The sequence below is a fragment of the Plecotus auritus genome, assembly GCF_963455305.1.
Source record: "Plecotus auritus genome assembly, chromosome: 8".
NCBI lineage: Eukaryota > Metazoa > Chordata > Mammalia > Chiroptera > Vespertilionidae > Plecotus > Plecotus auritus.
The window spans coordinates 65,490-89,829 of NC_137782.1; the positions used below are offsets into that span (position 1 = coordinate 65,490).

Sequence of the window (24,340 nt, forward strand, 5' to 3'; positions counted from 1 at the left end):
TTCAAGGGTTCTTCCCTGACCCAGAGCTGCAACTCTGGGCAGGAACCCATACCTAACAGAAGACAGGGTAGGTGCAAAACGGGTGTTATCAAATGAATGACAGAAAATACACACTGCTCCCAGTTTATATAAGAAGAGAGATCATAATCCTCAAAAGGGGGAAGGGGTGCGAGGCCATCCTCGTCCACCTCTGACTTCATAGAAAACGAAGCGCATTTCAGGACCAAAGTAAAAATTCATGTTGGCCTTTGCCAAGAGATGAAAAGTGACAGCCCCATCAAGCGGGGACGTGTCACCAGTCTGGCCGCAGGGAAGATGTCCACGCGCCGGGACTCAGCGCCTCAGGCGTGTGCTTGTCTCAGGGGCTGCATCCCCCCCGGAGAGTGAATGAGGCGCAACCTCAATGGTTTTCAGCTCCAGTTTCAAGGTGGGACCGTCCGCCTTGCAGTGTAAGGGGCTGCGGACCTACCCCTGTAACTAGTAATTGCGACTGATTTCTCCGGGTCCAAGGGCAGCGCAGGGTCTAGGTAAAAAGTTCAAGGGCCAAATCTAGAAGTTGCTCCCGAGAACTGTCCTGCAGACCCCCAACTCCCGGGACCACCTGCTCACGCCGAGACTGAGGGGTTCTGCTCGCACCCCTACTCCCCGGAATGCGCGCGCCCAGGAAGTGTCCTCGCCTCCTTCCCTGGTTCCCGCGAGTCCCGGGAACCACCAACTCTCCCCGGGAAGCGCGAACGTCCCAGACCTCCCGGCGGATCCCCCGCCCGCCACTCGCTCCACTTTCTCTTCCTTCTCCTCCTCCTCCCGCGGTCTCGCCGCCCGCCGCCAGGCTCTGCGGCCGCCGCCCGCGGCTTTGTTTTCCTCCAGGTTCCGTGCCCACACGTGACACTGTTATTGCAAAGAGCGCTCGGAGCGCGAGCGTGGGGCGCGCGCCCCTATAAATACGGACACCGGGCCCGCGGCCGGAGAGCGCCGGGGCAGGGAGCGGTGAGACCGACCGGCCGACCGGGCCCGCGGGCCGGCAGCCGGCAGCCAGGGAGACGAGTAGCCGCGCGTGGGCCGGGGCGGCGGCGTCCCCGCTCGGACGCCGAGGGGCTAGCATGGCCCGCCCGCGGGGGGGCCGGGCCGCCGCGCACGCCGCCCGCGCCCCGCGCCCTGCCCAGCCCGGGCCGCCGGCGCTCGCGCCCGCCGCTTAGCACTGGGCGCCGCGGAAATATCGCCGCATTTGGACACCATGGCGGCGGCCGCCACCCCCGGCCCCGCCGCCTGCAGCACCGACGCCTCGGGCACCAGCGGAGCGCAGCCGCCGCAGCCCCCGCCCCCGCCCGCAGCCGCCGCGCCGGCCCAGCTGCCGGAGCCCAGAAAGCCGCGCGTGGACCCGCGGCGCCGCCGGGCTGCCCTCTCCTTCCTCACCAGCATCTCGCTGGACGGGCGGCCGCCGCTGCAGGACGAGGAGGGCGGCGGCGGCGAGGACCGCGGCGCGAGGATCCGGCTCAGCCCGCTCGCCGCGGCGGGCACGGCGTTGCCGGAGGCCGGATCGGGGCCCTGCTTCCCCCAGCCTTCCCCACCGCCGCCCCCGGCCCCCGGCGGCCACGCCACGCTGCCGGGACTCGCCGCCTGCGCGCCGCCGCCCGACGGGCCGGAGGAACTGGAGGAGGACGACGCCTTCGCCGGCGCGCAGGGGCCCGTGGCTGCCTTTCTGGGCCCCGCGACCCCAGGGGGCGGCAGCGGCAGCCGGGGCCGCCTCAGCTCGTTCACTCCGGGGATCCTGCCCGTCGCCTTCGCCAGGCAGACCTCGCAGACCCTCTGCGCCCTGGAGGGCCCAGTCTGCGGCGCCGGCGCCCTGGAGCAGTTGCAGAAGTCCCGGTGAGTGTTCGGGGAGCGCGCACGCTCCCCGTGCCCCTCCCGCCGGCTCTGCGCTGCGGAACACGGTCCTTCCCCGCTTCCCGAGCCCGGCCGGTCCCTGGGCTTCTAGCCCTAATCCCAAACCACGGGGCACGCGAAGGTGGGAGAGTCCCCAGGCGTGAGTTCACACGAGTGTGGGCAGCCGCAGAGCAGAAGCCCCATGGCCACGCAGTGGGTGCAGAGTTAGGAGTTGCGGGAGCCCATTAAAAAGCGGCGCCAAACCCTCCCATCGCCAGGAGCAGACCTCCAACCTCCGGACCGGAGATGCGCTCCCTCCAGCCGGGGAGACTTGGCGGGGCACACAGTGGCGCAATGGGTCCGCTGGCAGCTCAGGGGCGCATGTGAGCCCCAACTTGTCGCAGACACGTGGTGAATCCCTCCTGAGAAATTCCTGCCTGCGCTCAAGTGTTCCCGTGTCTCAGGAAGACTTGGCGTTTTCCTTTTACTTTTCTCAAAAAAATGTGAAGTCCTTCTTACATTCCCTTGATCCAGGCCAGGGGTGAAGTAGGGCTTGGGTTTCTTTTTTCCATGCCAAGATGAATTTGCTAGAGTTAGTTAAAAGCATGTTTTACTTGCTAACTTGTTATCTGCAGGTATGGAGCACATGAAATGTTGAGCATTGGCTTATTGTTCAGGAAATAGCTGGAGTTGTCACCACGTGTTCAGGGGACAGTGGGGAGTTAGACTGTCAGGCAGTGGAGGAGGTTGGAAGAGGACCAAGGGGCTGGGAATGCTGGCCTGTTCCCGGGAGTGTCCAGCCTCCCTGGCCGCTAGTTACAGCACGGACTCCACCTTGGCTCGGTTAGTGTGACCTCCTGCGGCCTCCGGTTGCTCTCTGGGATGGGACCTAACCGTACATGGTGGCCTGAGGTGAAGGAGAACCGTTCTGTAATGCTGGGCTGGAAGCTCAGGCATATTCCGGCCCAGTAAGAAGGTGCCTGCGGGAGAACTCCACTTCCTCCCCCCCCCGGGAAAAATGGGGAAGAGCAAGCTGTCCTCCTCCAGAAGTTTGCTGAGTCTCCTTCTTCCCAGTGGGTGAGGTCCTGCCCACTCAGGGGAGCACAGCAGTGTGAGTGCCCAGGGCTGCAGGCAGGGGCCAGGAGCAGGGAAGCAGCCTGGGACTGTGCGGGTGAATTACCGAGTCTGGGCACAGGGGACGGGCTGGCCCTGGCATTTCTTGTCAGCACTCACCTCTCCCATTAGCGGGTGTGTGCGGGGAGGGAAATCCCTCCCGTTCTGGGCAGTGGTGCGCACTCAGCAGTTTCTCTCTGGGCAGCTGGATGTTACCGCCTGACATCACTCACTGGCTCATAATGTCTATAGTTTGAGCATAACCCCAGCTAGTCCAGAAGGTCAAGACAGGAATTGTAATAAACATCCATGGTATTCCAAGCCAGTGTGCAGGGCAGGCCCGTGTCTCCTGGTAGACAGATGTGTTCTTGTGTGAATAGCAGCCGGAGATCAGATTACCTCACACTTGGTCTTCGGGGGTGTCCTGTGAGGGCCTGTGGAGGCTCTTGTGTGTTGGTACTTCTGATCCAAAGAAGAGCTAGGATTTAATCTCTGATCCTTTCACTTCGAAGCCCTTGTCTGTGTGACCCCCCCCCCCACGCCCACACACACACACACACACACACACACACACACACACACACACACACACACACACACACACACACACACACTAAGATGGGTTAGTCAATATAAGGTCCCTCCTTTCCCAACAATCACATCCATCTTTCTACTTCGGGATTTTCTATAACTGACACCTTGGTGAGCATTCAAATAAATTACAGTTGTCCACAGAAACAGCATCAAATGTAAAGTACAGAGAGGAGGTAAATGGGCAAACCTTGACTTAGAAAGGCTGAGAGCTACCTGACCACAGCTGCTGGAGTGCAAATACCGTGTGGGAGGCCTGGTTCCCTGTGCTGTGCTGCTTCCAAGGATTCTTGCCAGAAGCAGGTTGCTTTTAGGATCCCTAAAGCGCCCTTGAACCTGCCCAGACACAATGATGTAGGTTGCAAATGCACTTGAAGAAAGAATGCCCTTTGCTTTCCTGCGTGCCTCCCTTTAAGAAACCCCGCGAGGCTGGCTGGTTCCTCGGGCGCCTTCATGGAGGGTCCCTGGCACCTCCATGGATTTTAAAATCTAATTATGCTCTCCTTGCATTTGTTCCTCGCTACGTAAACCTTGCTGCTCAAAAGTGTGGGCTCTTTGACCTTCACGGGAGCTCTTAGAAATGAGAACTCTCCGATCCCACTGCGATTACTTGAGACCAACTCTATGTTTTAACAAGATCCCCAGCTGGTTCTGTACAAAAGGAAATGGGGAGCTCATTGCCACAGTGTATCTGAAATCTGTCTCTCTATGAACCTGAGATTTCATGTACCGGGTTTGTTGTGGTATATAAGCTTCCAGAATTATCCCCTCTGAAATCTTGAAAGCCTTGCTTTTCTGGTACTTCCACCTGGACACGTGTAAAACCGATCCCAGTTATTGCTTGGGCTTCCAAACTTCGAAAGACAACACAGGAAATCTCCTGTGCCCAGGCCTGGCACTGATGTGTCAGTGGGACGATGACAGTCGCTTCGCCCTGGGCTGGAGGTGTGACATTGATCACATTTAATCCTCAGCCACCGTGTGTCTGTTCTTCCACAGGCCCCATGTGGCCTCTTCGTTCGGGCCCCCCTAGCTTCTCTGCTACTTGCCATTCTGCCTTGTAATTTCTAGGGGATCCAGAACCATGGCACCATGGCCAGACTCCAGCCTGGAAGCCTGCACAGGGAGGGGCTGGCTCTTAGGCCAGGTGGCGGAGGTGGAAGTCAAAAAGATGCCTCTTCCTTGATACTCTGTCGTGTTTCTCCGCTTGGGTTCCCCATGGGGGAGGTGTTAATGGGTGAAAGGGAGTGCAAGTTTATGAGGTGTGTTTTAAGGCTTCCTTTCTAAGGCAGCAGCTGGCAGCAGACAGCCACCCAGAAGCCCACAGTCTGAGCCCTTGACAGGAGAGGTGCATGGTGACGAGCGTATTCTTTCAAAATAACACGAGGATGTTGCTTCTTAGAACATCTGAGTGAGCGTGGTGCCTTGTGGGGAGTTAGGACTCCATTAGGACAGGGCCCTGGGGTACAGAAGAGCCCCAGGTCTGGGGTTGAATCCTGATGCCACTGTGTGACCTGGAGCAAGTTAATCAGTTTTTCTGGGTGTTTCCTCATAAGAGCCTTGGCCTGTGTCTTGGGCTCTTTTAAGTGCTAATTGCTCTTTAACATCCATGCTGAGAGCTGGCCAGTGGGATGTAATGACTGCACACACCTGAGCTTCTCAGGAGTAAATGTGTTTAGAGTCACAGGGGACCTCCCTGAAGGCAGGTTCAGGCCTGCAGGTCTGCACAGGACCAACATCCCTGTTTCTAACGAGTTGCCTGGGATGCAGCTGTGCTGCACGTTGAGAACAGGCTCCCTGTGCTGTGCTCCTGTCATGGGGCCGAGGGAGCCTGGGCTCAGAGATGCTGTCACTGCCCACGGACACTCAGCACTGGGACCGAGCCCAGGCTCCCTGCACACCTGCCGCTTTGCTTTGCAGACTCGAGCTCCGGACTCACTCCCTCTGGACTCCCTCCCTCTGGACTCCCTCCCTCTGCACTGCCCTGCTCGGGGCGAAACCTGGCCTCAGCTGTGACTGTCGCCTCACTGTGAGCTGACTAGGGGACCGACCCCCAGAGGAAGAGAGGGGATTGGACATGTTTCCCTGACTCTCCCACCTGGCTTTGTGACTTCAGGCAGCGTTACCACTCTGCTCAGCTGTAAGCCACTGACCCTCCGGGGCTCAGAGGTTGAGTTCAGAGGTCCGTGAAAGACTTTGAGCTCCTCTGCAGGAAGCCGACCCATGTTACTGTTGAGTCATTTTTTCAGCAACATGAACTGGAAGCAAAGCTGCCATCCCAGCCGGGCCCTGGTCAGGAGCTCACCCAAGGCTCGGGGAGGCCGTGCCCCGCAGGACCCAGGCAAGTGGCCCGGGTTCACCTGCCGCCCTCCTGGCACTCACCAAGTTCGAAATGCTGTGGGTGAGCTTGGAAGGGGAACTAAATCAGAAGCCTGCCTACTGCCGGCCAGTGCCCAGAGAGGGCAGCAGGCCCAAGGGTGACCTCTGCCCTCCAGGAAGGGCAGGGATAGCTGCAGCCTGGCTCGTGCTGTGCCCAAGCTGCCCAGGAAGCTCTGCCTGGCGGACTTCTTCCCGTAGGAAGGAGAGTTGTCAGGCAGGGAGAGGGCCAAGGGCAGGTGGCTTTAGTGCGCACTGGGGAGGAAGGCGGGTGAGGCCAGGGGGCTGGATGGGATCAGAGTGCCAGACCAGACGTGGCAGCCCTGGATTCTGGGCCTGGGCTGTTGGGGCTGGTAACCCTGGGCTGTCGCCTCACACACTACCCGTCCTCCCTCTCCCTGTGGGATTAGAGGGTTGGGATAGAGGGACACTGAGGCTCTCCGGGTCTCGGGCTTGAGCGCCGTAGTCCTGCGTCCTGCTACGGAGTCTTGTGTGTTTAGCTTGGGGGCGTTCGGATAACCTGACCTTAGAATCAGATGCAGACATGGTGTTAAGTTTGTTCCATGTGGCTCTGGTCACAGGACATGCACAAATGAGTGATGAATGGGTTTCTCTCGGTGTGAGGGAGGCCTTTAAAAACCACCTTTGGCAGAGCTCCACCTGGCAGCGAAGGTGTCACAACTGGACCGGCAACTTTAGGAGCCATCCAGGCTGGACGCACGGCCCTGGGAGGGGTCAGTCCTCGCCACCCCCTCATTCCCCCCACCTCTCCACCCCCCGCATCCCAGAGTGATCTGTAGGCGTCGCCTCTGTTGCAGGTTGTAGACATAGGTTTCAGGCCCTAACGACACAGAGGCTCAGGAATCAAGGTCACAGGGGCAGAGAGTGACTTGGGGCTCTGTTGCCCGTCAGGGATGCTGTGGAGGAAATCCTGGTATTGGAACTTAATGTCTTGTGTCATCCACTCAACACACACTGAACACAGTGACCTGGTCCTACGGACGGGCCACACAGTGACCTGGTCCTACGGACGAGCAGCATGGCCCATCTGTTGGGCGATGTAGGTAAATAGGCCGTTCGTTCCCGGGAGGGCTTGGCTGGAGCCCCCACCAGGCCTGGGACACTCCCCCTCCGGGGCGGGGCGGGGGGGGGGGGGGCGGCTGGCTCAGTGCCTTGACAGTATCTTTATCTAACACAGCATCTAATGGGGATTAAGTGAATTCCTATATGTAACAGCCCTCAGGTAGCACACCTTCATCGCCCCTACCTAGATAGGGCACAGAGAGGTTAAGTGACTTGCCCAGAGTCCCTCAGCCCACACATGGCATCTGGGCTCAGCCCCAGGCTCTGGCACCGGAGTCTGTGCCCTTCCTTCCCCAGCACACTCCCTGGGCTGTGGTTTGTGAGTCGGGCTCAGGAATGCTTGTCCAACTGGCTTTGGCTGACCGTTGGCATAAAAGGCCCTCCTCGCCCTGGGTTCCCTGAGTGTGGTTTCTGCCTTTCAGTCGTTCAGGAAGGACCCCTGTGTGTGAGGGCCCAGAGAGCAGTCCAGGGTGGACGGAGGCCTCAGTGACCAGGAACTCTGCCCAGCACCTGCCTGCTCCCCTCCCCCCACACCTACTCCCTGAGGCCTGGCCGCTGCTTAAGCATCTGGGCTTCTGGCTGTGTTCTTCCTGGTGGAGTAGGGTCAGGGCCCGGCACAGCAGGAGCTGTTTGTGGCTCTGGCTGTCCCGTACTTCATGACTGTTCCCATCTATGAAATGGGAATAACAATACCTCCTTCCTGTGAGTTTCCTTGGTTTGAACCCTCCGTGTCTTCTCAGCTTCACCCTTTCCCCTACAGCCCAGGGGTCTGCAGACTGCGCCTGCCATGGGCCCAGTGCGGCCACGGGCCGTGTAGAAATAAAATCTGCTGTGAACGGTCGGCTTGTTCATTCCTGTATTGTCTTTGGCTGCCCTTGTGCTCCAAGGACAGCACTGAGTAGTTGCGGCTGAGACCACGTGGGTGAAAAGTTTAACACTGTTCATTCTCTGGCTCCTTACAGGAAAAGTGTGTGACCCCTGTCCTAGTCCAGTGCTCTCTGCCCCGGAGGTGAGTGCTGGACCCTTCCAGCCACCCTCCCTGTCCTGGCCTTCTGGATGCTTCCGGCTTCTGTTTGGACCCACCAACACCTTCTCCCCCAGCTGAAACCCACATCTGCTCCGTTTTAAGTTCCTTGTATTTCGTGGGAGGCAGCATGGCCACCACCGCAGCCCCCTGCCCCCTTGGGGAGTATACCCATTTTAGAGCTATGGAGACTGAGGCTTGTTGCCAAACTTGCCCAAGACCTCGTAGCTCTGGAATCGAGAGCTAGAATTTGAAGCTGGCTTCTCCGGCTTCTAAGGGGGTTTTGTCTAGACCTTGTGGTGTGCTCTCTCTGGCTCCTGTGGATTGAGGAATCTGTGAGCTGGCTGGTGACCGGAGTGCATATTTACACACAAGAATGGGCCAGCTCTACCCGTCCGTCCGGGCTTTTTCTTTCCTCCCATTCTCCCCTTGTGGGGCTGGCATCATCAGACAGGGGGTGACGACCAGGCGCTTTTAGGAGGACCTGTTACTTCACAGAGTTTTGCGAATTCCCCTTTACCCATGTTCCACCTAAAAAATACCTGACCCACTCAAGTTTCATCTGACATGCAATTTTAAAACCTAACTTTTCGCAGACACTGTGGCGTTCAAAGAGACTGCATGTAGGAATCATAAAATCATCAGCCTTTACTCTTCCATAAAACTGTGTAACATACTTTTATTTTTGTTTGTATGTTCTTGGAGGCTTTCAAAACCAATCAGTCAGGGTTTCCTGTCCCCCTCCCCCCTTCTTCTTTGTTTGTGTTAGCATTTTGGATAGCTGCACACTAGTTTATATTTAACAGGGTTATCATTAATGTGGTCTGGGGTTTATTGCTGCATCTAGTCAGAAAGACAAAAGCTTCTAAAGCAGAACATGCAAGTGCTAGGAGTTTAGGACTTGGAATGTTATAATAACGTGTGTGTATGAAGGGCCCGGTCTTGTCCCAGCTTCTGAGGCCGGGAGCACTTAACTCTAAGGTAAATGTCATGATAAATAGATGACAGACGGTTCAAGGAGAGAAGAATCAAATCTCAAGATTCCTATGTGCCTTGCACATCAAGTCTTATTTTAAAGCATTTTATTCACTGACACACTGATACCTAAAGCACTGCCTGCTTTGATCCTCTCAGGAGGAGGGGGAATGGGAGGGGCTGGAGGAGAGGTGAGGTCTGCAGTGTTTTGCATAACAAGTGACAACAAAGCTTGGCCTGCTAGGGGATGAATGGATGATCCGGTGGTGAACGGTAGTCCTTGTGAAGCGTTACATTTTATTGATTTGAATAAAGTTTGCTTTGGGAGCGAGAACAGTGAAGAAGGAAGATGACATTACAAATGTCCAAGGTGATTGTGTGGGTAACTGAGGCTCCGGGTCATGCGTCACAAAACAAACGTCGGATCATGTACGGTCTATGTACTTGTTCGGGGCGTCATAAAAACTTGCACAGCACTGGCATGTATATTGTTTTATCAAGTCCTTTCAAAAAAGCAACGTGGCAGCTGTTTTACAGATTAGAGCGTGGAGACGTGAAGAACGGAGTGACTCATGGTGGTTAAGTCTCCACATGTGGCCCAGCTGGGATTTCGAAACCTACATTTTCTAACTCTAAGTGGAGAGGTTGTTTGTCTCTTTAAATTAAAATTGTATTGAGATAACATCAGTTAATAACATTATATAAATGTCAGGTGTACAATGTTCCAGTTTGATACCTGTACGCTCTGTTGCATGTTCACCCCCCCAAAGTCTGGTTTCCATCCATTACTGTGTATTTGACTCCCTTTACCTATTTCACCCTCCCCGTTCCCCCTTACCCTGTGGTCACCACTGTTCTATTGTCGTATCTATGAGTTTTTTGTTTTGTTTTTTTTAGTTCATTTGCCACTTTAAGTTGAGAGTTTGAAAACAAACAAAAACTCGACCACAGCAGTATCACTTAAGAGAAACAAAGAACTCTATTAGGTGCTGTAAAATTTTTTTCTCCATCTGGTCCAAATCTTCCACTTGTATGTTAACCTCAAGAGAACAACAGTGCTGGGCCCGCATCCATTTCAGACTATGGGCTAAGTCAATCAAGGTCAGTATGTTAAAATACAAAGAAATAGTGTCCTATAGTTTTGGCTAGCCAGCCTTCTCATCAAGCCGGATGCTGATTTCCGCATGATGACCCTGGGCCAGCCAGCAGAACCCTGGGCGAGATGTGGAAAATTTCCCCAGTAATGGCCTTTCTCCACATAATAGTTTTGGTGTCAAGTCCTCCTTCCTGCACCCTGCGGCTTGGCCTCCTCCTCAGGAAGTTGAGTGAACAGATTGAAGAGGAGAATGACCAGCGTTGGAGTCAGCTTCTGCCCCTGAGTGGTACCTTTGGAGAACTCGTGCAGTCCTCCGAGCCTCAGCATCCTCCTCTGTAAAATGGAAATGAGAATCCTGCCTTCGGGGCTATTGCATGCAGTGCCAGCAGAGGTTTGGGCCCTGCCTTACACTGTCTGTCTGTCAAGAAGCAGTTGAGCCCTGGCCAGATGGCTCGGCAGGAGTGTGGTTCCAAACACCACAGTTACGGGTTCAATCGATTCCTGTGCGGGGCACGTACCTGGGCTGCAGGTTCAAGCCCTAGTCGGGGCACATAGGAGAGGCACCCGATGAATGTTGTTTCTCTCTTTCTCCCTTCCTCTTTCTATTTCTTAAAAAAAAAAAAAGTATATACTGTTTTTTAAAAAAAGCAGTTGAGAAACTTGACTCAGGGGTCATGGGAGGGAGCTGTGCTGCGGTGGAGCAGGTAATTGGCGGCATTGTGTTAATTTTCAGTGAAGTACAATAAAATCAGAGAATAAAGCAAAACAATACCCCCTCCATTAGGCAGTGCATTTGGCCCTAGTAACAGGTCTTAACAATTTCTGTTGCCAAAATAAAGGCCTTGGGGACAGGGAGGGAGGACAAGGTGAATTCATAGGTTCAGGAGCCATGTGGCCGAGTTGGTCTGGTGACTAGGCCTCACATTTCCCATTGCTTCCCCTCCCTGTTCACAGGTCTCTCTGCACCTGACCCCACCCCCTCTGAGCCCTGGAGAGACTGAGTTGGACTGCCCAGGACCCCAGTGGAGCCAGCCTGCCTGGCCTCGGTCAGCCACACCCCCTGTGTGCCAGCGTCACACACCTCTGTACAGCAGCATGTGGTTGGGTTGTTCCGACATCTTGGGGGCCCCCACCCGACTCCCAGAAGAGAAGGAGAATTACAGCCCAGGCAGCTGGGCCCGGGCTGCGGGGGCAGTCAGGATCCTGTGCCTACCGTGGGAGCGGGCGGCCACCCGGATCCGGTCCTGAGCTGGGCCTGCGGGATGAACAAGGTCTGGGAGGACTGGCCAGACTGCAGAGTGGCCTGGGCCAACTTCCAGTGGGAAAGAGAGGGAGCCCTGGAGGGAGCAGACGGAGGGCCGTGTGCCTGCAGCTCGGAGAGGGAGGAGGGGAGAAGGGAAATAGGGCCACCTGAGGATTTTGATCAGCATCCTGACCATGGGGGGGCCCCAAGGGAGTCAGCCGGGCGGAGTCAGAATGAGGCTTGTTTTTAAAGTTGTGTGCCACTGCAGTGGGAGAACAGGTGCACAATGAAGCCAGAGCCCACTGCCACGGTCCCGGCAGGAGGCGGCCGCCCTCGGGAGAGGGTAGTGATGGGCGGGGCGGGGGGGGGGGCGGGCAGATCAAGAGGTCCAGGAGGCAGTGGAGGGACTTGGAGATGGACTGGCTGTGCAGGATGGGAGACGCGGTCAAGGGAGACGCCGTCATTGTGTGGCCTGGTTGGACGGCGGTGTCATCTCTGTGGTCGGAGGAGAGTGGGGCGCAGTCCGATGCTGTGCGTTTAAAAACCCCGCCTCGGGGAAAGTTGTAGAACCGAGGGTGGCCCTGTTTTCTTTCATTTCTTTATTTTTATTTTCCCCAACGTGTGCCTTGACTCTCCAGAGCTCCAGGTGGCGGAGCTGCGGGTTATAAATGACATGGTGGGTGGGGACGTTTTCCTCTTTCCAACGTGGGGTGCCGTTCATACTTAACAAGATCATCTCAAGTTTTATGCTCATTTCCAACTTTTTTGGCCTAAAAATTCTAATAATACCTGTTAAGGTAAATGTTGAGCGTATCCATTTCAAATAAATAACCCAAACCAATTTTATTCATTTAACTTCAGTTAAAGATATATCATTTATTTTTATTAAAGAAAAAAATGCCCTTCAGTGAGATCACAAGGTTTTTCAAACAGTCCCCAGTTCAGCGTGCACATGTCTGCAGCTGATTACCAGGTGCCGAAGCCTGAGAGACTTTGAATGTGGAGAGTAAAGGTTTGGTCTCGAAGAGAGAAGACAAAAGCCTTTGCCAAATGCGTTATGCTCTGCTGTGGGGACCCAGGTCCGCGTGGGTCCCAACTTCAGCATAAGGCCGGTGCAGCCTTTATAGTCCAGCAGCCATTGCATCTCTTCCTAGTTTTATCGGTGGTTTTTGTAATGCTCCCCCCTCTATCCTTGGGGATAACGATGCCCAGCACCTCCGGGTGCCTGGAGCCGGGAAGAGGACTGAGTTCTGTCTTCACTGTGTTTTCCTACATGGGGACACCTCAGATACAGTTTAATTTATAAGGTGAGCGCAGTAAGAGATGAACAGCAATAACTAGGAAGAGGTTCTGAGAAGCGGTCCCTCGTCTCAGGGCATCCTTGCCGAGGTGTGCTTGGAGGCCGTGCTTTCTGGCGCAGCACGCCGCCGTCGTTACAACCCGTGCTTTTCCTGTTCCTGTCCTCCAGGCACGGGTGTGAGGCCTTTCCCGTCTTAACTCAGCACTAACCATCAGGAAGCACTGATGGCTTCTGTTGGAGGTTGGGGTTGCCAGCATCACGCCTCCGGCACTTTGGGGCCTTTATGAAGTACCTAAGGGGTCGTCTAAGCCCAGTGTGGGATCCTGTGGCGCCGCCCGATCACCCAGATGGCACTGCTGAGTGACTAACGGGCGGGAAGAGTCTGTATGGCGGAGACGCAGGACAAAGGGGTGACTCCTGTCCTGGTGGGACAGAGTGAGACGGCAGTTTTAACGCTGCTCAACACGGCATGCCATTTAGGAATTGTTTATTTCTGAAACTTTCTAATTGATATGTCAGGACCCCTGCTGACCATGGGTAACCAAAACCCGGGTGAGGGGCTGCCACATGGTCTGCTGACTGAGCACTGACCTTAGGAGCTGTGGGGCCACGTGGGAATCGCTCCTCACGCATCCTGACCCCAGGCAGATGCTGGAACCTTCGTGAGCCTCAGTTCTCATCTGCAAGGGTTGGGGCGGGGGGGGGGGGGGGGGGGGGAGGGGGGGGCGGGGCGGCGCGGGAATTGCATAATCAGATGCCTCCTGGTGTGCCTGCCAGGCGTGGACCTCTGGTTTCTGGGCAGCACGGAGCACAGTGCCAGGCACATGGTTCTCAGTAAATACTCGAGGTGAGGATGGGGTCCCGGCTGCTCTGCAGGTTCTCCGCATGTTGTGTGGGGCTGACACCACACGGAAATGGGGGGCTTGACCCTCCGGGGTTAGCGCCCGTCCAGCCCTGGAGACCACGCTCCTGCCACTGTGCTTTCTTGCCTTTGACTCATAACATTGTATCCAAAACACATTCTGTGACCTTCCTGAGAAAACGGGTGTGGGTTAGGGCCCAGGAGGTGCTTCTTGACTCTCGCTCTGCTGGACACTTCACCGTCTAAGGCCATCAGATGCCCGTGTTGGTGCCCTGGACCCACCCAGCCCACGTGTGGCTGCAGATGCCATGGGAGCCGCTATGTGCACAGAGTGACTGAAGCAGCGTTTTTATTTGATCTTGTCTGCTCCAAGTGCAAGTGAAGAACGGAGGCCATGCAGTTTGGGAGAGGCGGGAACTCAGTGCACTCAGCCGATCTGTAGTTCACAGCGCTTGCGGAGTTTATTAGGAGGTACAGCGTTTATGTGTAACTCAGTTCTTTGAGAGCCAGGAAAGTAAGAGTCAAGACTGGAATATAAGGTATGTGCAGGCTGGTGACATCCTGATTTTTTAAAGACTAGAGGCCCGATGCACAAAATTCATACAAGGGGCTCGGCCCTCGCAGCCCCTCGCAGCCTCGGCCGGCCCTCACAGCCCTGGCTTCGTCTGGAAAGTCATCCGGACGGTCATCCGGAAGGTTGTCCGGTCGTTCTGCTGTTCAGTCTAATTAGCAAATTAGCTCTTTATTACAGAGGATATTTACACGGGAGTTCCACTTTGACTTTATATTGTCACAAGTTCATCCCAGATGCCTGCTGTTTCAGACTTCGGGCTGATCTGAGAGTGTGAGTTGGAAAACAAATCCCTTGGCCGTTTGGAATGCTGATGGACATTCTTTCTGTTTTCATGAGGGTCAGTGCTGCGTATTGCAGGCCTTGCAAGCAGGACCTTTATAAATGGCAATTAACAGAAGGTGCCGAGGGAGGAAGGCTCCAGCTTCTTTTTATGGCCCTGGCAAAGGGATTGGGGTGACACTTTATCAGCCTTGGGTCTCCTGTGAGCAAGGGAGTAGTTCGGCCTGTGCAGCCATGTCCCGAGCTGGTCGCTCGTCCCCAATGTCCTTCGCCTCAGGAAGGAGGAGAAACACGAGCTGCTCTGTCTGGGGCGTGACCTCATGGGCCTCCAGGTGCAGGACCCCAGGCTTGGGGGTGAGGGGGGTGCTCATTTCCCACTTTGGCTTAAAAAAGTGGCTTTTGATTGTGAGTCTGAGGTTTGGTCTCAACAGTGTTCCCTTATCCCACGGCCACCTTTCTCCCGGCACCTGGATGACTCGTACGGTGAGTTGGAATCGCCCGGCACTCCCTGTGCTCCTGCGTGCCTTCCAGCGGGCGCTGCAGTGGAGGAACACGCCGGCCGAGTCTCCCCTTGAGCAGCTGGGCGTCACCCAGGTAGCCGCGGCCCTGTCTGAGGTCTGGCTCTGCGCCCTGGAACGCTCACGGACTTGAGAAGGACACTCACTGCCAGACGTGGTGAGCGCCACCTGAGGGAGAAGAGGAGGAGCTGGTAGAGGGAGTGGAGCAGGTGAGGCTGCTCCTGGACTCCAGACCTGTCCTGTGTTTCCCACGGCGGCCAGGCCATCGGCGTTCGGCTGCTCCAGAAGGGCTCTCAGAGGCCCACAGAGGGGGCTGCCGTGCACAGCCCCGGGCGTGGAGGGTGAAGGACGGGAGCCCTCGCTCGACACACAGGGACCTCGCCACAGGCCATCAGCGCTGGACGGAGACGCGGAGAGAGCCCAGGCGGTGTGTCCAGGGCTTCTCCGTTTGCCCCCTAGAGCTTGGTGGCTGCACTTCACCCCCTGCAGCTGCTGTTGCCGCAGGGAGTGATTTGTGTTACCAAGTGTCCAGCTTGCGTAGCGTACTCAGGCACAGACTTATGTTCTGTACGTTGGGGTGGACCCGCCTTAGCTGCTGACACCGAATACGGAACCGTGGCTCCGAGTGGAAATTCGGGGTTCAGCTTGTGAGCCTCCGGTCACATTTTGGTCGTTCCATCGATTGACCTGTTCTCTGTGTGTTTCTGTTTAAAGGCACCTGACTTAACACGTGTGGTTGGCTCACTGGCATTGCGCTCACGGCGGCAGTAACGCAGGCCTGCAGGGGCCCCTCTCACGCCCGTGTGCTCCTTGGCCACGTTGCCCTTCACACTCAGCAGCACTGGACAGCACCTCAGTGCTTCGCCCGCGCCATTTTAGCAGCCCCTTAGGTGTTTCTCTGCTCTGCAGTGCACATGTCCACGGGTGACCCACAAGCATCCTAAATCCTGGTTTTGGAGTTGCAAATACATTTAAACAGGCAGGAGGATCCGCAGCCACGAAATCTTCAACTAGCGAGAACCCAGTGTGCAGCGGTCCCCCCTCCTCGTGGTTTTGCCTTCTTCAGTCTCAGTTACCCACAGTCCACTGCGGTCCCAAAGTATGAAATGGAAAATGCCAGAAATAAACAACTCACACATATAAAATTGCACACCGAGCTGAGTAGCACGCTGAAACCTCGCACCGTCCCGCGAGGGATAGGAATCGTCCCTTTGTCCAGCGCATCCACGCTGGAGACATTCCCAGCCCCCATCCCGGTCATCGGGTCGACGCGCTGTATCCCAGGGCCTGTGTTCAAGGCCCCTGTTTCCCCTAAGGACGTCCCACAGCACAAACTGTGATGCTCGCTGGTTCAGGTGTAACCAGGAGGGCTGTTGACTGAGGGGATGAGGGGTGTGCAGGGAAACCTTAGTGTGTGTAGGGTGTGGTACTACCCTCGGGCTCTGGCATCCACTGGGGGTCTTGGACCGAGTCCCCGCGAACGAGGGGGACGGCTGTGCTTCTCGCAGGTGTTCCTTAAGCCTGTGCGTGCGCTGGAGCTTCCCAGGACGGGGCTGTCTCGGAAGGAGCCAGTTTTCTGTTTGACAGAGGGGCCCATTGGTTCCCATTGTGTCCCGGAGAGCACCTTCGGGCAGGGCTGGCTTCTTGACGAGGAAACGAGAACAGAGCCGGTGTCGCTCGGGTCCCAGCGGGAAGTGACCTTCAGGCACCGAATGCGTGTTCCTCCCACCGAGCTGGGCCGGCAGACAGCAGACTGGTGCTTCAGACAGAAGGCCGACCTCATATGCTCGCTGTATTCAGAAGTGACCGTGGCTTCCTTCATTTGTGATTCACGTACACGAGGGCAGCATGGCCTTGTGCCTGAGCCACCCTCTGCCTGTGGGGCTGGGGCAGCTTAGAAATGACAGAAAACCTTCCTGACTCCTGGCTTACTTCTTTGTAAATAGAGACAGTATGAACACCCGGTGTGTGGGGTTGGTGAGAACCAGGTGAGTTGATTCGTGTTTAGTGCTGAGGTCTGCGCCTGGCACAGGGTGTGTGTGAGCCATGGTGCCCCTCCACGGATGGCTACTCAGGAAGCACGTGCCCCATCAGTCAGTGCTGGCTCTGGAAATTAGGGCAACGGTGAGGGACGGTTGCAATTGACAGCTCGGAGCCGAGAGGAGAGTTTGCAGCTTTCCAGTCCTTTGGGTCCGTTTGGGTCACAGAGTTGAGACCTGGAAAACCTGGTCAGAGCTTTATTTGTCCCGCTTGGCGGTCAGCAGTCAGCACATGAAACAGATGTCGTCAAGCCTGTCATTTCGGGTGAGCGGACAGCTAATCAATGAGCAAATATTAGTGGTCACCTGCTGGGTGCCGGGCCACCCGCCGAGCTTACTAGTTCCGTCTGTGAATATTCAAGTGATGGAAGAGCAGAATGCCAGAGGCGGACGCTGCAAAGCAGGGTGTCATTAAGGCATAAAAAGAGCAAATTTGTATGTCACCCCAAAACCTCAGTCTCTACAGCTGCTAAAGAGTATTTAAAGCTGCCAGGCTGTCCTTCCCTTCCTTCTGCTCAGCATCGGGGGGACATGTTAGCAGAAAGTGGCTGCGTGCCCCCCAAGGGTGGGAGAGCACCTCGTGTGGAGGGTCCCCAGCCTGAAGTCACCCCAGACCTCAGCCCTGTGCCCTCTGACCGGACCTCAGCAGCCCGTCCGTCTGCCTGGCACTGCCCTTTGTGTCACCAGCAGGAGGAGCTGCACAGGAGGCGGACGTGTTGCCATGTCTGTTCAGCTACAAGGCGGCTCATTTGGAAAACCAGTTCTTTATCTTCTCTCTGGAAGCCGCACTCTGGGCAATTCGGTTACTTTCTCCGTTTCTTCGTTCCACAGACCCAGGCTCACAGCTGAGTGGCACAAAATTAAACTTTTTGTGGGTTTAGTTGGGAGCAAGAACATAAGGCAGCACTGAGAGCAATGTAGGACATTCTCTGTGCTTTCTAGAAACGGAGTCTGGAACATTCCAGCCCTCGGGTGTGTGTGTGTGTGTGTGTGTGTGTGTGTGTGTTCACTGTTATTTGCTTGCAAAAAAACAGCAGACCTAAATTCACATTTGTTCTGTTATCTAATACTAGAGGCCCGATGCATGAAGATTCGTGTAAAAATAGACCTTCCTTCCCCTTCGTTCAGGCCCGGAGCCACCTTTCCGCCTCTCGCCTTGTGGTGTCAATTTGCATATTCCCTCCTTATTGGCTGTGGGTGCCACCATATTTGTCACAGAGTTACAGTCCATTTGCATATTCTGTCTTTATTAGATAGGATTAAGCTTTGCTTTGCCTGCCCTGGTTGTGTTCATAAACATAAGCTGGATGGAGCTTCTTGTTAGGAAACCTCTGTTTCCTTTAAGGGGAGAGGGCGCCTTTCCTATAAGCAAGTGTTTGGTGATGCGTGTTAAATAGACACGTTATCCTAGATGTCTTCTTCGGTGCACACTTTTATCAGTGAACACGTGACTCCTCTGTGTCTGTGTTTACGGAGCCCGAGGCAACCGTGGGAGACTCGCTGTTAAATAGATTCCAGTCAGGTGACCCTGGCTGCGTGCGCTCAGGAGAGACCTGCTGAGTTTAAGAAGATGATTGGGCACGTGCAGGGACAGAGGCGCGCCCGCCTGGTTGGAATTAGTCTGCCTCACACAGGCTCTCCATGCTCCTCTCAAAAGAATTCACAATTTTCAACATTTCGTCTAAAGATAAAACCTAGGTAGTTAAAAGACAGAGGCTTGAGTTATCTTTCACTCATAGTCCAGTTCTACAGTTACCACACCCGCCCCTGGCGCTGGGACCTCCACGTCTCTGGAGAATTGCAAGGTCGTTCTTGTCTGTGGCGGCTCGGAAATTGCCCAAATAAGGTCAAGTGAGGACTTTCGAAAAGATGTTGATTTTCAGGTAACTGTGTTGATGGCGGATGGACTACCAGAGCTGTAGTGGGAGACGGGGAGGACGTAAGCACGTCATCCTCCAGCTCCCACGTCATTCTCCAGCTTGCTGCTGTGAGCCCCCTGCCCAGTGCATGCCCCCTGCGCCCTGTGGCCCTGTGCTGCCTGCTGGCCTCCAGCCGGCCCTCCTGGGGGGACCAGGCACCGCTGTCGTCTGCAGTCATTACAGCAGAAGGCCCCGTGGGGGCGGAGTCCTGGGCATGCCTCCCAGAGGCTCCCAGAGGCACTTCGTTGGGCCGTGCACCCTGGCCTGTGAAGGCCCCGTCTAAATACAAACTGACCTGGGACTGGGATAACATCTTGCTTTGAAAAACGCACACCATTCCTTTATCTGTCATGTCTCACCTTCAGCCTTTCTCCTGAAATACTGTAGTCTTTTGTGTGGGCTGTGCATTCAAGGGGAGGTTGTTTTCTGTTGTATATTTTCTGAAACTGTTTTAATGTATTGATTTGAGAGAGAGAGGAAGGAAGAGAGAAACAGCGATTTGTTGTTCCACTTTTGCATTCATGGGTTGATTCTTACCTGTGTCCTGACGGGGGACTGGCCCGCACCTTGGTGTCTTGGGACGATGCTGCGCCCACCAGCTGAGCTGCCTGGCCAGGCCCTGTTGTGGTTTTGAGGCATGCACACCCATCACCTGTCGGTGGGCATTTGGGTGGTTCCGCCTCTGGCTGCCGAGGGTGGGTGTGCCTGGTACCAGCGTCTCCTCTCCCTCCCGTCGGGAAGCGGCTTCGTGTGGGCGGCTTTCAAGGGAAAGGGAAGGTTGTTTGAATGCACCGATTCCTCATCAGAATTGATGCCTGAAAATTCACATTTCAGGGAAATGAGTGATTTCCTGTCTTTTGGAAAGAAGCAATTCTAGGAATATTTTCAAATGTGTACAAGCAGCTAAGAAAGTACTTACTCATAAGGGGCTGTCTTATCAACCTTGTATTGTTGTGGGTTTTTTTGCCTTCCTCCCTATTTTCTTCAATTAATGGTGCCAGTTGAGTTTCAGATTCTACCTAGAATGCCCTCTCTACCTACAGGGTGGGCAAAGGTAGGCTCACAGGTGTAAGTGTGAGAGACAGCTTACTCTTCTAATATTTATTTATTATTACTATTTATCATGAGCAATTGTAACCCTAACTGTCCACCTATGTATGTACACATACGTATCTATGTCTCTGCATATAATACAAACTCGTCATTTAACAGAATTCCTGTCACGCCTCCCCTCACCCAGGGGCAGGCACGCGGCGGGGGGGTGGGGCGGTTGTGTCAGGTGTTTGTGTGCATATTATTTCGTCTCAATACGAGAGACCAGGCTGCATGTGTCCTTCTGGAAGATTCCCTCTTTCATTAGGCCGTGCATCCTGGCACTGCACATGTCCCTGGGACCGTCGGGGGCTGGTCGTGCGGCGACCGCATTGCCCTGGGAGGAGGAGCAGGGTGGCTCCTCCCTCATCAGGAGGAGAAGCAGCTCCCAGCTCCGCAGGCACCCTGCACGGCCTGACCGGATGGCTGCACAGGGACCAGGTCCCTCCCTGCCTGGTGCTCCTTCTCGCGGCAAAACTGCTCTCAAGATCACTATCAGCGGAAATCATTTTCCCTGACCTCCTGGGAGTGTGCTTTCATCATTTCATGTTTGCTTAATGGTTATTGCAATTCCATGTGTTTTTTTTTCTCTCAAAAAAAAATAGAGAAAAACTGCTCAGGCTTCTTTGGACGACTTCCTGAGTCTCCCCTCGCCCAGAGCTGGAAACGTTTGGGGCCACAAAGCTCTCAGAGCCCTGGACCCACCCTCAGAGAGTCCGGCTTTCCGGGGCCCCGTGCAGCCAGTTGTTTCAAAGGCTGGTTAGAAGCACAGGGTCTGTTTTATTTACCAGACTAGAGGCCCGATGCACGAAATTCGTGCAGGGTGGGGGTCCCCTCAGCCCAGCCTGCACCCTCCCCAATCCAGGACCCCTTAGAGGATGTCCAACTGCCCGTTTAGGCCTGATCCTGCCTAAACCAGCAGTCGGACATCCCTCTCACAATCCTGGACCGCTGGCTCCTAATCGCTCACCTGCCTGCCTGCCTGGTCACCCCTAACTGTCCCCCGCTGCCAGCCTGATCGCCCCTCACTGCCTCTGTGTGCTGGCCTGATCACCCCTAACTGCCCCCGCCCTGCCAGCCAGGTTGACCCCAACTGCCCCATCCCTGCCAGCCTGACCCCTTACTGCCCCCGCTGCTGGCCTGGTCACCCCCAACTGCCCCTCCACTGCCTAGTCGCCCCTCACTGCCCCTCCTGCCAGTCTAATCGCTCCCAACTGCCCCCCCCGCCAGCCTGGTCCCCCCCAACTGCACCCCCCTCCACCAGCCTGGTTGCCCCTAACTTCCCCCTGCTGCTGGCCTGGTCCCCCCCAACTGCCCCTCCCCTCCCCTCCCCCCCCCCCCCCCCCCCCGCTGGCCTGGTCGCCTCCCCCTGCCGGCCTGGTTGCCCCACGCAGCCTGCTGTTCAGTCATTTGGTCGTCCCTCACTAACCCCCCTGCTGACCTGGTTGTAGGCAGCCATCTTTGTGAGGGTGTGAGGGTCAATTTGCATATTACCTCTTTATTATATAGGATGCCTCCTTTTTTGCAGTTTTATTACCTCATTCAAAATACGCTGTAAAGTTGCACAGGTGTCACCCTGTGGAATCATTGCTTACATCTGTCCGCTATAGTCGGTGTACTGTTCATTGTTTGGAGGGTTTGGGGTGCTGATTATTTTGGTTTGTTCAGTCATTCCACAGGTATTCATTGTGCACCCAACAGGAGGTATAGCTCTGGATGGAGGGAGCCCTGAGCACGGAGGGGAGCCAGACGAGAACACGCAGGACAGTGCAGGGCTGTGGTGGCAGAGCTCTGCTCAGGATGCCGTGGGAGCAAGGAGGGACCCAGCGTGCGGAGAGGGGTGTGAGGGAGGATGGGCGGGGCCACCCCCAGCAGGGCCCTGCTGCTCAAGATGTGCTCGGGGGGAGCTCAGCAGGTCGCTTTGCTTCATTGGAGGGAAGGGGGTGTGGGGCATGGAAGGAGACTGGGTGTTCAAGGGCTTGTGCCCTTTCTCCGTTCCCACACTTAAGAGCAACGGGCAGGTTCCGTGAGCACTGAGAGCTGAGCTGGCAGGTCCTGGGGTGATACCCGGCTAAGGGGCAGGATGGAGCCAGGCAGTTCCTGGGGCCACCTCCCACCCTGAGGCCCCTCCGGGCAGCCCTGGGGCATCTGGTGAACGGATGTCAGGTTCCCCCAGAGTGTAAACGGCAGGTGTGGCACATCAGCAGCCCTTTGCCCCTGTGCTCATGGCAGCCGAAAGGTGGAAGCAGCCGTGTCGTCAGCGGAGGAATGTCTGCACACGGTGTGGCATCGACTACAGTTCAGCCTGAACAAGGAAAGGGGGCTCTTGCCCCCTCCCCACGTGGGGGTCTGTACTCAGTAAATGTCCACTTTGCTCTGTAATAAAAAAGGCAAGAAATTCTGACATGTGCGTAGAAGGGATGAACCTTGAGGACGTCATGCTCAGTGAAGTGAGCCAGTCACAAAAGGGAAATGAGACTCTGCTTGTAAGAGTCACCTGCGCCGTCATGTTTATAGAACTTCATGGACAGGACAGCGGTGGTTGCCAAGGGGGCGTGGGGGGCGCAGTTTCAGTCCGGGACGACGAAGAATTTCACAGGTGGATGGCAGTGCTCACCGCACAACAATGTAAATGTGCTAATGCCACTGAATCGTACACGTAAACATGGTTGGAATGGTAATGCCAGGTTATGTGTTTATTTTACCACCATCAAAACATTATTTTTAATGGAAAAAAAGAAAAAATGGGGCACAGAGCAAAGCTGTGCCCAGCCTAGGGCTGACTGTTGAGCCATCAGGAGATGCCCCCCTCCACCTCCCTCTGCCGAGGCCTCCCCCATCCTGAGGAGAAAGAGGGGTCCGTGCACCTGCCCATCACCCCAGAGGGCCGCCCACAGGCTCCAGTCGCCTGAAGACCCAATCCGACGATGGAACATGTGACACTTGTGCGGTCAGATATTTCACCGAGCAGCTCCTGGCCTGCCAGGAAAGCAGTCATTTCTCATGTCGGTGGGCCGGCGAGTTCCAAGCGCGGCCCCATCCAAGGTTCCAAAGTCAACGTTATTTTTAGACCCGTCATCGCTCCCTGCTTGGGTAAAACTTACTTATTTCTTTGGCAAAATAACTCTCATTTGAAAATAAACTTTGAAGTGGTTTGAAGCTAAAACAGCTTCCCTTCCAACACGGCAGGAACAGAAAGCGCCTCAGTTCCTTTGAAACAGACTTCAGGAGACAAGGACTGGAGCAGTGTCCTGTGGCTCAGAGAAGTGCCTGAGGGGTTGGAGTGGCTGTGACCTGCAGGGGCTCTCCTGGGGTGCCTTTGAAATCCCCTTGGCTTCTCCCCTAATTGGAGCCAGCCACCACGTGGCCCTGGGCAGCCTGGGGCAGCGGGCTGTGCCTGGGCTTGGTGGTGGCGTGGGGCTGCCAGCACTGTGGGAGGAGCGGTCACTGAGCCATCTCCCTCCCTAGGAGACACAGGTTAGCGGCTACCCAGGTGCACGTGTGGGAGGAGAAGTCATTTTTATTCGACCTATCGAAGCTCTTCAGCTGGTTTACTGCTCACATTTACATTAACAGGAGAAAATGACTAAATGTATCCTATGTACATACAGGGGTTTCACAAGATTACGAGACCAAGGGTGAAGGCTTATCTGCCCCCTTGAACTCGGGAGGAGAGGAGCGGTTGTGGTTTGGGGCTGCAAAGGGCAGGAAGGCAGTTCACACGGAGATGGGAAGGCTGATGCTTGGTGGGTAGGTGGTTGCAGGGCCACCTGTAACAATGAGACCAAGGAGGTCCCCCTGTCTGTCTCACACGTTACTTCATGTTACACTGGACCAGCAGGTCCTCGACCCAGATTCTCGTAGACAGTCAGGGAGAAGGGGAGTCAAAGGTTTTTCCTGAGTCTTTCATTTCTTAAAAATAACCACCTTAAGCCCTAGCCAGTTTGGCTCAGTGGACAGAGCGTTGGCCTGCGAACTGAAGGGTCCTGGGTTTGATTCCGGTCAAGGGCACGGACTTGGTTTCAGGTTCACCGGCCCTGGTCAGGGCTCGTGCAGGAGGCAACCAATAGATGTGTCTCTCTCACATCGATGGTTCTCTCTCCCTCCCTCTTCCTTCCACTCTCTCTAAAAATCAATGGAAAAATGTCCTTGGGTGAGGATTAACAAAAAAATAAAATGAAAGATAACCAGCTTAAAATGGTCACTATCTTTTTTAAAAGACACATTTTGGGGTAGCAAACTCTGCTTCACCTCATAAAAAGGCATCTCTGTCCGAGTGCCACCTCAGACTGCTGAGTATAGAAGCTGCCCTGTTCCTTATCTACACTGCCCCTGGCTCTGTGGCCTTGGGCAAGTTACATTCCATGTTGGTACCTCAGTTTCTCCATCTGTA

The 24,340-nt window shown here is 55.4% G+C and overlaps 1 protein-coding gene across 3 annotated transcripts in view; it reads left to right on the forward strand.

The window, feature by feature from the left end:
* Positions 1-1,089: 1,089 nt before the first annotated feature.
* Positions 1,090-24,340, forward strand: part of CABLES1 (Cdk5 and Abl enzyme substrate 1) — an 80,205-nt gene continuing 56,954 nt past the window's right edge. For all 3 annotated transcript variants that reach the window (XR_013961382.1, XM_080683407.1, XM_080683408.1), the window contains exon 1: positions 1,090-1,866. Coding sequence is in view for 2 of the 3 variants with exons in the window: in XM_080683407.1 (XP_080539533.1) it covers positions 1,235-1,866 (632 nt within the window). In the remaining variant the exon portion in view is untranslated. The remainder of the gene's footprint in view (positions 1,867-24,340) is intronic.